This window comes from Dromiciops gliroides, chromosome 3 (genome assembly GCF_019393635.1).
Source record: "Dromiciops gliroides isolate mDroGli1 chromosome 3, mDroGli1.pri, whole genome shotgun sequence".
NCBI classification, from domain to species: domain Eukaryota; kingdom Metazoa; phylum Chordata; class Mammalia; order Microbiotheria; family Microbiotheriidae; genus Dromiciops; species Dromiciops gliroides.
The window spans coordinates 641,033,306-641,045,425 of NC_057863.1; the positions used below are offsets into that span (position 1 = coordinate 641,033,306).

Below are 12,120 nucleotides of genomic sequence, written 5' to 3' on the forward strand. Positions count from 1 at the left end.
GGGTCACATAGCTAGTATGTGTCATGTGTCTGAGGCAGGATTTGAACTCAGGTCCTCCTGGCTCCAGGGTTGGTGCTCTATCTACTGCACCACCTAGCTGCCCCAGAAATTTTTTATTATAAGGAATAAAGGATGACTCAGTGGGAAGAGGAAGGGGAATGGATTTGGGAAACAATTTAAGTGATATAAAAACAAAAGGTGTCAATAAAATATGTTTTTTAAAAATAAGTAATTAAAACAACTTCAATTGAGGAGAGACGCAGGGGCTTCTACTATTTTTTGTTTGTTTGTTTTTTGCAGGGCAATGAGGGTTAAGTGACTTCCCCAGGGTCACAAAGCTAGTTAAGTGTCGGAGGCTGGATTTGAACTTAGGTACTCCTGAATCCAAGGCCGGTGTTTTATCCACTGCACCACCTAGCTGCCCCGGGCTTCTCCTTTTCAAGTCAACAAGCATTTATTAGTCACCTACTTAATAATGCCAGGATTAAAATTAGCAAATTAATTGCTAACTAATTAATTACTAGTAAATTACTCACCAAACTAATTTATGCCAGGAATTAAAATAAATTTAGTGGGGGGGGGTGTAAGTGGCTTCTCTTCTATTAAGGAAGTATGTATCATGTCAAGTCAGCAGGCATTTATTGAGCGCCTACTATGGGCTATAAACACTGGGGACACAAAGAAAGCCTCTGAAACCAGTCCAGGAGAATCCCAGCAGGCAGAGGTCCTGCAGCGGCTCAGGGCACACCTACCGTCCTCACAGGGCCCGGGCCGGGCCTCCTCGATTGTCCTCTGCTGCTGGCAGGCAGCTTCTCGGAGCTCACAGCTGCTGCCATAAGTGACACCGTCACTACCACAGACCGGGCTAGGGGGCGGCCGCTCACACCGGGGACACACGCACTGCCCGCTAGAGCAGACGGCCCCAAAGGTGCATACTGTGTCCCCACATGTCTCTGTAGAGGGAGGGAGAGAGGGAAGGGTGGGTTACCCCCTGGACTGCAAGGGAGAGTGTAGAAAGAAGGGCAGGAGGAGAGTGGAGGGAGGTGGCAGGCTGGGGACCAGGACGCCTAGGTTGGCTTCCTGGAGTGACCTCAATTTCCCAGGCCTCAGTTTCCCTGCACTGAGGCTGGGGAATGGTGGGCACTTGATGATATTGGGGGGAGGGGGCGGCCTAGGCCACAGCTGAGGTCCTCTGCTGGGGAAGCACCCAGGGGCCACCGAGTCCCACCCAGACCTGAATGAGAATCCCCTCCACAACAAGTGACCATTCGGCCTCAGCTTGCAGACTGTTAGTGATGGAAGACCCACTACCTCCCAAGGCAGCCCAGGCCACTGTTGGGCAGCTCCTGCCCACAAGCCCACATGGAGCCTTTGAGGACTACCACCTCCTCCCCTCCGCCCACCGCTCTGGCTTCCGCCCTGTGGGGCCAAACTAAACAAATGGAACGTCCTGTGTGACGGCGCTTCGCATGCTTGCTGACAGCTCCCCACCCCTATCCCTAGCCCCGCTTTGAGCTTGTGGTCTACTAAAACCCCCAGAGCCTTTTTGGAAAAGACTGTCCTCTAACCCTAACTCCCTTAGATTGCATTCTGAAGTCAGTTCACAAGGACAGGGCACTCCACCGGGGGCCAAGACACTCACTGCAATGTCCGGGGGAGGCCACGCTGAGGTTGATCTGGCGAGTGCAAGCATGTACATGTAGCTCACACTCACTGCCGTATGTGTTCCCATCAGAGCCACACACAGGCTGGGCTGAAGTCACGCACTCCGTGGGGCACACGCAGCGGCCTGTCTCTGCCTCACACAGGGCCCCAAACTGGCACTTCCCACAGAGACCTGACGGGAGCAGGAGAAGGCAGAGGTCATGTCATGATGGCAGGTTTACATGTCCTTGGGGGTCACACGAGTCCCTCACTTGTCAGAGGGCAGCCCCCCTCACTAACACAGGATCCAGGGATGGCTGATCACCAGGCCCCCAGTTATTCTCCTTGTCACTGACCACAGGGCCCCCCAATTACTCCCCTGGGGTCCCTGGAATCACTGACCATGGGGCCCCCAATCACTCCCCTGGAATCACTGACCATGGGGCACCCCAATCACTCCCCTGGGGCCCCTGGAATCACTGACCACAGGGCCCCTTGCGGGCAACCAGGATCTCCTTCTTGAGGACACAGGCCGTGGCCTCCAGCTCACAGGGGCTTCCGTAGGTGACACCGTCATTGCCACACACAGGGTCGTAGAGGCCGGCACAGACCTGCTGACATTCACACACAGCCTCCCAGTTCCTCACCACACATGTGGCCCCAAAAGGACATTGGACACCCAGGCAGGGGCTGGGGGCACCCTGGTCTGAGAGAAGAGGAAGGGGGAGGAAGGATGTCAGAACTATCCCAGGAGCCTCAGAGAGGAAAGGAGGGGGGAGCCTAGCCTTTGGCAAGGGAGACCGGGGAAATTGGGATCCAGAAGCCAAGACCCTTCTTTCTCTCTCTCTCTCTCTCTCACACACACACACACACACACACACACACACGCACGCACACACATGCACACACAGCCACACTTCCCATGACTCAACTGCAAAAAAGAAACAAGGGGGGGCAGTAACCTACAGACCATCTGCATGTGACTTTGAGCCACATTCTAGGCCCTTCCTAGCCCTCCCGCCAAGCCTTCGGGCCCCATGCTGGGGCCTCTGGGGCCACTATCCAATTTGGCTCTATGCTGGGCTGATTATTACACCCCATCTTCGGCCTGGAGCTCACAGCATTGGGCCAGGATTGTAGGGGGAACAGGGCCAGACTCCTGTGTGCTGTGGAATGCCCTTCAGAGAGAACAGGGCCCCGACTCTCTAGTGACCCTGGAATTTAGGGGTTGGGGACGGGGCGGCTCCAGGCAGGACCCCAGGACACAGTCACTGGATCCAAGATCTAGGGTTGGGAGGGTCTTGAGAATCCGTCTAGTCCGACCCCCTCATTGGACGGAGGAGGAAACTGAGGGAGGACCAGAGATGGTCACCTGAAGTGGCATCTGAAGGTCGCACTCCATCTACCAAGTCAGGATGCCTCCGTGGGCTCTCCTGACATGAGCCCAGGCTTGGCTGTCCCCACCCCCCTTGTAGCAGCTCACAACTTTCCTCCAACCAAAAGCCTGTTGGGGAGGGGACAGTATGGGAGAAGGGAAAGGGAAAGTGGGGAGAGGGCCAGCCAGAATGCACAGGCGTCAGCTAGACACGGGACACTGGACACTAGACACAGGACAAACACAAAGGACACGGGACATGGGGGAGGGCCCTCATTGCCCTGGAGACCCCAAACCCTCGTCCACAAGCCTGTCACTGCCCCAAGGCCTCCTCACTGAGCTTGGATCGAGCATCGGAAGCGCAGCTGGGGGCCTGGGCACTCCAGCTCCCTGGGCAGCCCCTCTACTCTGCCTACCTCCTCATCCAAAGCCTGGACAGGACAGCGGCCCTGGGGCTAGAACCCCAAGAACAAAGGAGGGATGGGGAGATCTAGATGCTAAACCACACAAAAATGTGAGAGTCCGGGCTGGAGAGAACTTCAGGGGTTCACCTAGTCCAGCTCCCATAAAACCCGGGTCTCTTGACCCCCTCTCAACCAGACATGGGGTGTAGGATATGCAAGAGATGTAGGGGAAGGGGTAGGGGGCATTTGCCAGCATCCTTTGGGGAGCAGCAGATCTAGGGAAGCAGGGCACAGGGAAAGGCATTCCCCTTCCCACCCCGACGCCCCAGAGAAGCCGACCTCTGGCTGCCGGTGCTCCCGGTAGGGTGGGGGGGGATCCCCGGGGCGGCTCAGGCGCCTCTGTCCTCCCAACAGGCAAGGCTGGAAGACACAAGACACAGAGCAAAGAGGAAAGGACCAGAGAAGAAAAGGCACCAGAGAGACAAGAACATCCCAGACAGACAGATGGACGGACGGACAGACGGACGGACGCGCAGAAGGAGGGAGCCCTCAGGCCTGTCTGGGGGAAATCAGCTCGCAGTGCCCCCTCCCTCACCCAAGGACCCCAACAGCCCCTCCCATCCTCAGAACCCATCCTGTCCCCCCCCCCCACCCATGACCATTCTAAACTCCATTCCCAAGGCATTTGAAGGCCCTTCCAATCTCCAGCTTGGACTCTATTCTTGGATATTGGGAAGTGCTGGGGAAGGGTGTGCGTCTGTGTGTCTGTGCGTCTATGCATCTGTGCATCTGTGTGTCTATGTGTCTGTGCGCCTATGCATCTGTGCGTCTGTGTGTCTGTGTGTGTGGTACCTTCTCCTTTACCCAGGGCTCACGCTGGGAGGGAGGAAGAAGAGGGTTGGAGGGCTCACTAAAGCCAGGACACAGGTCACCCCATCCTGTGTCCTCCCCGGTGCCTTCCCAGCCCAGGCAGGGATGGGCACCAGAACCACTGCCCCTGTCTGGATCACTCTCACTTCCTCTCTGTTGGGAGTCTTCAGGAGAAGATGAGAGGGCTGCGGGGAGTGGGGAGGGGGCAGAGATTGAGGCCTCTACCCTCGCTGTGAGACCGTGGGCTTGAGAAAAGCCTCAGCACTGAGGGTGCCAGGGGCCAAGTGGCCTCATGCCCAGAGAATGAGCCCAGAGGTGTCTGCCCAGTCCTAAGAAAGGAGGTTTAGGTAGGGCTAAGAAAGGTAGCCAGGAGCCAGGCCTTTGAGCACACCCTCCCGGCTCTTAGCCCAGCTCTGCACCCATCCACCTCCCTCCAAGCAGAGACCTGAGGGGGGCTTTCCCCAATCCCTCCCCACCCTGCCCCCCTTTTCTCCCTTGTGCAAACAAACACCCCTTGAGATCGCTGGAGCAGCAGCTAGGACTCCCAAGTTACTTACAGAGCAATTGGGAACACCCACTGTCTCCTGGGGGAAAAAGAGGCAAGAAGAAGAGAGGGAGAGAAAGGGAAAGGAGGAGGAGGGCCCCACCTGGAGGCCGGATAAAGGTCTGGACTCTGCTCCTTCAAAGCATGACACATGGACATGGATGGCATGTGATGGAAGAGCTGAGGCAAGGGAGGCGTTTGTAGATGATTGCAGAGGAGACAAAGAACAAGGCTGGAAGGTCACAAGAGCAAGCAGCGAGAGGGGTGGAGGCAGGCAGGGAGGCTGGCCTTACCACAGGGCCCGTGGTGCTTGATGGGCAGGGCCCGCTGCTGGCTGCACTCGGCACGCTGGCGCTCACAGTCGCTGATGTACGTGTGACCTCCGTGTACACAGACGGGCCGGTAGGCACCGTCGCAAGTGACCCGGTCACAGGAGCAGCGGGCGCGGCCACGGCGGATAAGACACACGGCGTTAAACTTGCAGGGAGTCGGGCACTGGTCTGAAAGGCAGGAGGGGAAGGGGTCGGTCAGTGCCTCCACCCACTCACCCAGGACGCACCCTTGGTGTAAGTCAGGGGGCCTTTACTCTTCAGAAGAGGCAAAACTACCATGGACTTGGAGATGCTGGGCTCTCAAGCTGGGACTGTCTATCCAGGTGTGTCCCGGCAGCAGACCCTGGGGGAGCTGGGCTTCAGTGCAGTATATGACCCCACCTGCGGGGAGGGGGGGAGGGGAGATGCCTAGGGCTCCTGCCCCACCTCCCTTCAGCAGGGACAGGACAAGGACCAAAATGCCCTCCAGGCCAGAGCCAGTGGCTGCAGGCATGGGCATCACCTAAGCTGAATTAGCCAAGCCCAGCTCAGGCTGCACCCAGTAGAACAGTAGCTCATTGAGGACAGGGAGGGTTTTGAATTTTGTGGGTCAATGGGTACAGGAGGGAGAGAACTTGGAACTCAGAATTTTATAAAACGAATGTTAAAAATAAATAAATGAATGAATAAAGATTCGGAGCACCTTGCCCAGGACCTGACACATGCCCACATGCCATGCCCACCTTGTGGCTGGCACTGCCCCGAGCGCAGCTTCTGGATGTCGAGGCCCCGAGTGGCACTGGTGCGGCCCATGACGCAGTCATTGGCATAGGTGACGCCGTCGTCACCACACACGGGCTCCTGGCGGGGTGGACAGCTCTCGGGTCGTAGCAGCATGTCAGGCTGGCGAGTGCGGGGGTTCACCCAGCACACACGATTCAGGTCACTGAGAATGCCCTTGCACGGATCTAGGCAGAAGGGAGCAGACTTTGGATGTTAGGCATAGGGAGGCGAGGCCAGAGGGCCCCAACAACTGGGAGGCCCAAATCTGCCCCCTCCACGTGGCAGTACCCATGTCCGCAGAAATGGGGGCTCCCCGTCCCCTCGGTCCAATCTGCCCCTTTTCAGAGCTCTCCCCACTGCTTCCTGAGCAAGGCCCTCCTTGCACAGACTGGTCATAGAATCAAATATTTAAAGCTCGAAGAGACGTGGAAGTCATAGCTGAGCCCCCTTCTCTGTTGTTGTTCAGTCATCTTTCAGTCATGTCCACCTCTCCGTAACCCAGGGGTTTCTTGGCAAAGATACTGGAGTAGTCTGCCATTTCCTTCTCTAGCTCATTTTATGGATGAGGAAACTGAGGCAAACACGGTGAAGTGACTTGCCCAGGGTCACCCAGCTAGGAAGTGTCTGAGGCCAGATTCCTTTTATAGTTAAGGAAACCGAGGCCCAAAGGAGCCAAGTGCTTTGTCCAGTCTCACTGGCCTCAAGCCTCAGCTCAAATCCTCTCTTCTGTCAGAAGCTCTTCCTGGTGTTCCCTGTGCTAGCACCTTCCCTCTGATGTTTGTGTGTGTGTTTGTGTGGACGTGCGTCTGTGTGCATGTATCTACATGTACACCTTGTTTGTACAGAATTGTTTGCATGTTGCCTGTCATGTTAGACTGTAAGCTCCCTGAGAACAGGCACTGATTTTGCCTTTCTTTGTACCCCCAGAACTTTCCAGCGCTTGGTATACAGTAGGTGGTTAACAAGAGCATGCTAAATGACTTGCCCCAGGCCATGCAGGTAACAAGTGGCTGGGATAAAACAAGAATACACATCCTCTGACTCCCACAGTATTCCACACTGCTTCCCCAAGCTGACAAGCCTTCTCCCACTGCCCAGAGGACAGGAGTCCAGCAGCCTTCCCAAAGGTTCTCCTGCTGATGCCTCTTCTAGCCGAATCTGCCCCACCCCACCCCTAGACACAGACCTGCAGAACTGTGGCTCTTTGGGTAGCCACAAGAAGGCACCCTCTCCCCCTCTGGCAGCACCCTATGGACCCAAATATCCAGGTGGCTTAGAGATAGGAGACACCTCAGGGCGAGGAACTCCAAGCCCTCATTTTACAGAAGGAAACTGAGGCCCAGGGAGGAAAAATTACTTCCCAAGATCACACAAATAGTAAACACCTGTGGTGGAATTTTAACCTAGGTTCTTTGGCTTCAGAATCCGTTTTCTCTCCTCTAATAACCTGACCTCAGTGCCCCAGCCTGGCCATCAGAGAAAGCCGGAATGGGGCAAAGGATGGACCAAGGCTGCTTATTTTGGGGGATGTGCCGGGTCTCAGCCCGGGGCTATACCCCCCATCCCAGCCTCTTACCACAGGGTCCATCGAACTTCTTAACAATATTCTCCTGACGGGCGCAGGCGAGGCGGTGAAGCTGGCACTCGCTGGGGTAGTCACGCCCATCACTACCACATACAATGCCCTCGGGGACACCGCTGCACGAGGATGGGCAGATGCATTTGGCAGACTGCCCATCTGCTGAGCGGGCACAGGTGCTGCCAAAACTGCAGGTCACCCCCAAGCAGGGGTCCCGGGAACCTGTGTGGAGGAAGAAGTGAGAGTGGAGGAGGCACTGAGGGGAAGACCACGTCCCTTTCCCCCACTCACCCATCACACCATCCTTGGCTTACTCACCACAGGGCCCACGGCTGACCACGCGGATGCGTCGCTGCTGGCTGCACTGAGCCCTCTGAAGCTCACACTCGTTACTGTAGGTGGAGGCATCAGATCCACACACGGGGGCCACCACGGTAGGGCACGGGCTCTTCTTGCACACGCACGTGGCCCGGCCTGCACTCTGTTCACACACAGCCCCAAAGCCACATAGCATACCCCGGCACGCTGGGGGGGGGGGGTAGAAGAGTCACTCAAGGCTCAGCCCAGGAGAAGAGATTTAGTTAAATTGTCCCCTGACCACTCCATCCCACGGGCCACCCCCAAAGAGCTCAGGGACTGAGGCAGTGCCTGGAGCCAGGTGTGGGGACAACAGGTGAGACACATGAGCTTTATCATCCTCTACTTTAACCCTCCTGCTCAACGGATCACCAACTTGGGCAATCCCTGTCCTTTCTTATCTAATGAAACAATCATGAGGAATCCTTGTTGCCCCCACCACAGCTACCTCAGCACCCCCTGTGCAGACAGCTGTGAAGCAGACAGGCCACCTCTCCTGAGGCCTGTGGCGCCGGCCTGAGCTCAGACCATGCCAGCTGGTGGGCACCACATGCCAGGAACTGCTCGGCTTGATTGGTGACAGAGCGACCACCCCCCCCAACAATGCCCAACAACTGATTCCAAGACATAGCTGGGGGGGAGCAGCACTAATGTATCTATGCACAGAGACAAATGCATGTGGATTCACGGACATACAGGCAAGTGCACGTGCGCGCACACACACACACACACCCCTCCCTCTGGTCCTGGGCTGATCTGTCCTTCAATGTCTTTCTTATCCTTCCCAGATACTGCAGTGCCCCCCCCTTCTCCCTTCTAGGCATGAGGTAGGGGGAAGGAAAAAGAAGCATAAAAAGTGAAAGATTTGTGGGATGGGGGAGGGGGGTGCTGTGTGCCAGGGCAGGGTGGGGAAGAGGAGGCAAGCAATGCCGCCTGCCTTTTCCCATATTGTCTCTACTGCTTGACAGGCAGCCAATCATCCTGGAGGGCTTTGAGAGGGGAAATGCAAAGTGGAAGAGGAAACAGAAGGGATTAGGGGTGGAGGGAGAGTATTCTAGAATGCACTGCCCCTTTGGAGTCAGGGGACCTGGGTTCAAATCCTGACTGCTGCTTCTGCTTGTATATTGGGAAATCCTCAGAGTCCTCATCTATAAAATGAGAAGACTAGGGTCCAACAGACCACATACTGACTTAGAAAACCACAAATTAACATTGTCTGTGTTAAACTGTATTTTTATTTCTTTTGTTAAACATTTCCCAATGATATTTCCATCTGGTTCTGGCTACACTGGGGAGTCTTGACAACCTCTGGACTAGAAGGGACTTTAGTTCTGGATCTATGATCCTTCTTGCACCATGATGCAGCCAAACAGACCCCCTGCTATTCCCCAGCCTCAGCCTTCCATCTCTGACCTCCATCCTCACCTTTGCCCAGCAGCATCCCAGGCTTAAAGCATTAGCTTTTAGAGACCACCTTTCCAGGTCCCCTCAGTTACCAGGGCTTCCCCCTGCATACACTTATCCATCCACATGTTAAATCCCCTCTCTCTACAGCTAGAAACTGGGGCAGGAGCAGACTATGCTAGGTCCCAGCCGCAGCCCCAATGGAATGTAAGCTTTTTGAGGACAGGGAGAGTGTTTGGTCTTGTCTTTGTATATCTGGCACCTAGCATGGGACCTTTCTCATAGGAGGCAATCGATAAGAATTTATTAGTCAACAAGCATTTATTAAGTGCTTATTGTATGCGGGGCACTATGCTGAGCATTGGGGATACAAGAAAGGTAAGACAGCCCCTGCCCTGAAGGGAGACACCATGCAAAGAACAATGCCAGAGCCGATCAGCAAAGGGAAAGCATTAGTGTTCAGGGGCATCGGGAAAGGGAGCACAGAATGACAACACACCAGGCTCTGACAGGGCTAGGCTTTGAGAATATGAAGAAAAAACAAGTCAGTGCCTGGCCTCCCAGAGCTTACAGTCTAATGGGGGAGGGGACATGGCATAAGCAGATCCATACAGGATGTATGACATATAGAGTGGATGGGACTTTGAGGGGAAGGCATGAGGCAAAGGCTAGCTACTGATTTGGTGAGTCCAGATAGTTTTAGGGGGAGGAGATCAAATGCAAATCTGCACACACAACCCCACTCCCTACCTGGAAGTAAACCTAACTCTGTTCCCTTCACTTACTAGTCCTCAGCCCCTCCTTGCCCAGCCTCAAACCAGGAACCCAGAGGCACCACCAGGCAGGCTTGTCCAGGGATGCCAGAAGGGAAAGGGGAGGCACTGTTACATAGGGAAGGGACCCCCATCTCTCTGCTGTGGAATGGCACGCGGGTCACCCCTACTTGAGAAAGAGGGAGAAAAAGCTCTGTGTCTAGGAGCTGGCACAGTTGGCTGTGAACAGACTCCAGATGGCTCTAACTGCCTCCCTCTCCTCTCCCCCACCAACGTGGCCCAGGGTCAGAGATGAGATGGGGAAAACAGAAGGGAGGAGCATGAGGCTGTATGCAGAGAGAGGGGATGCAAGGCCAGGCATGGGGCAAGGGCCTGCCCCCAAAGGGGAAGTGCAGGCTTCTAGCCGAAGTGTTCCTGGACATCTTGCCTGCCTGTCTCCCTGGCCCTCCCCCGCCAGCCTCTCCCCATCTGCCACTGTCCCAAGAGCCTTTTCCCCTGCTTCTCCACCCCGAGAATGACCTACATCACTGGCTGCCCATAGGGCCAGGTAGGGGGATCTGGCTCTGCTTTTGCTATCTATCACTACTGCACCCATCCCCAAGCCCAAAGTGAGGGAAGGAAGAGAAAGGGGCTTGGCTAATGTTCAAAAGGATTAACAAGAGTAACTAACTTTTATGTCTCCCTCCCCGCTCTGAGAAGTCCAGTGGCTCCCTATTACCTCCGGGAACAAATAGAGATCCTGCTTGGCTTTGAAAGCCCTTGGTAACCTGGCCCCTTACCATCTTTCTAGTAGATCCCTCCTGGGATCCAGGCTCCTAGCCATTTTCCACACCCCGAAGGCCCTCCCAACCTCCTTACCTCAAACCTTTGGCTTCCCTCCAGGCAACCCCCCCCCCCTTCATGCTGTGCCTTCCTTCTGAGAGGCCTACGGTTTTGCCTTTTTTTTGTATCCACAAGAGCTTAGCCTGGAGCAGGTGTTGCACGGTGCCTGGCATGTAATAAATGTTTGTGGACTGGCTGGATGAAGTGCTTAATCCACAACAAGCCCGTGAAGTGCTAGAGCTATCACCCCCATTTTACAGAGGAAGAAACTGAAGCCCAGAGAAGGTCAGCGACTCATCCAGGGTTACGAGTAGAGTTGGAAACCAGATCTTCTAGCCCTTTGACCACAGTTCCATGTTACCCTGTCCCTAGCATAGTGCAGGGTTTGTTGGTTTTTTTTTGGGGGGGGGGCGAGCAAAGGAGGTTAAGTGACTTGCCCAGGGTCACACAGCTAGTAAGTGTCAAGTGTCTGAAGCCGGATTTGAACTCAGGTCCTCCTGAATCCAGGGTCGGTGCTTTATCCACTGTGCCACCTAGCGGCCCCATAGTGCAGGTTTTTAAATAAATGCTGGTTGATAAGTTGACACGATGCCACACTGGGCTGGGCCATGCAGGCATATAGGCTAGAAAGAATTAGAGGAGAGAATAGAATGCTAGGCAGAAGGGAGTGGCTCATCTCCCACTGCCCTCACCGCCCCCGCCCCCAGGCTCAGGCCTGGAGAGTCCTTTGTGGGACAAAGAGAGACTAGAAGTCAGGACCATGGAGAGCTACTAGGTACCAGCTAGGAAGGTGAGAGGTTAGGCCCCACATCTCAGACACTCCCAGCCCAGCCTGCAGCATCAGGCTGTCAGAAACAGTTCCCTTAGTGGGGGAGGGGGGCAACACGTATGCAGGTCGTGAGGAGCGTGTGAAAAGCGTGTGAGGAGAATGTAAGGAACAGCTAGAAACTGGGACAGGAGCAGACTATGCTGGGTTCCAGCCTCAGCCCCAAAAAGCAGGAGGAAAAAAATAGCATCAGCCAAAGTAAGACCAAGACATAGCTCCCGTCTCCTCCTCCACCCACATCCAATGCCCCATGTCCAGTGAAGCAAGCAAAGGGAGGAGGCTGTCTGTGTGACCCCTGGGGCCCCAGCCCAATGACTCTTCATCAGGAAAGAAGACAGATAGCGGTGGCTCAGAGAGGGAAGGAGGGAGAGGAAGCTGGAAAGGAATAAAGAGAGGGAGGGAGGGAGGGGGAGAGGAAAGAAGAAAGG

At 55.3% G+C, this 12,120-nt stretch overlaps 1 protein-coding gene across 7 annotated transcripts in view; it reads right to left on the reverse strand.

Annotated features, from left to right (window-relative positions):
• Window positions 1-12,120, reverse strand: part of AGRN (agrin) — a 93,904-nt gene that overhangs the window by 22,622 nt on the left and 59,162 nt on the right. For all 7 annotated transcript variants that reach the window (XM_043991656.1, XM_043991659.1, XM_043991658.1 and 4 more), the window contains 7 exons: window positions 7,829-8,035; window positions 7,508-7,732; window positions 5,892-6,116; window positions 5,131-5,337; window positions 2,129-2,350; window positions 1,643-1,837; window positions 753-953 (listed from right to left, as the gene is read on the reverse strand). In XM_043991656.1, coding sequence (XP_043847591.1) covers window positions 753-953; window positions 1,643-1,837; window positions 2,129-2,350; window positions 5,131-5,337; window positions 5,892-6,116; window positions 7,508-7,732; window positions 7,829-8,035 — 1,482 coding nt within the window. The remainder of the gene's footprint in view (window positions 1-752; window positions 954-1,642; window positions 1,838-2,128; window positions 2,351-5,130; window positions 5,338-5,891; window positions 6,117-7,507; window positions 7,733-7,828; window positions 8,036-12,120) is intronic.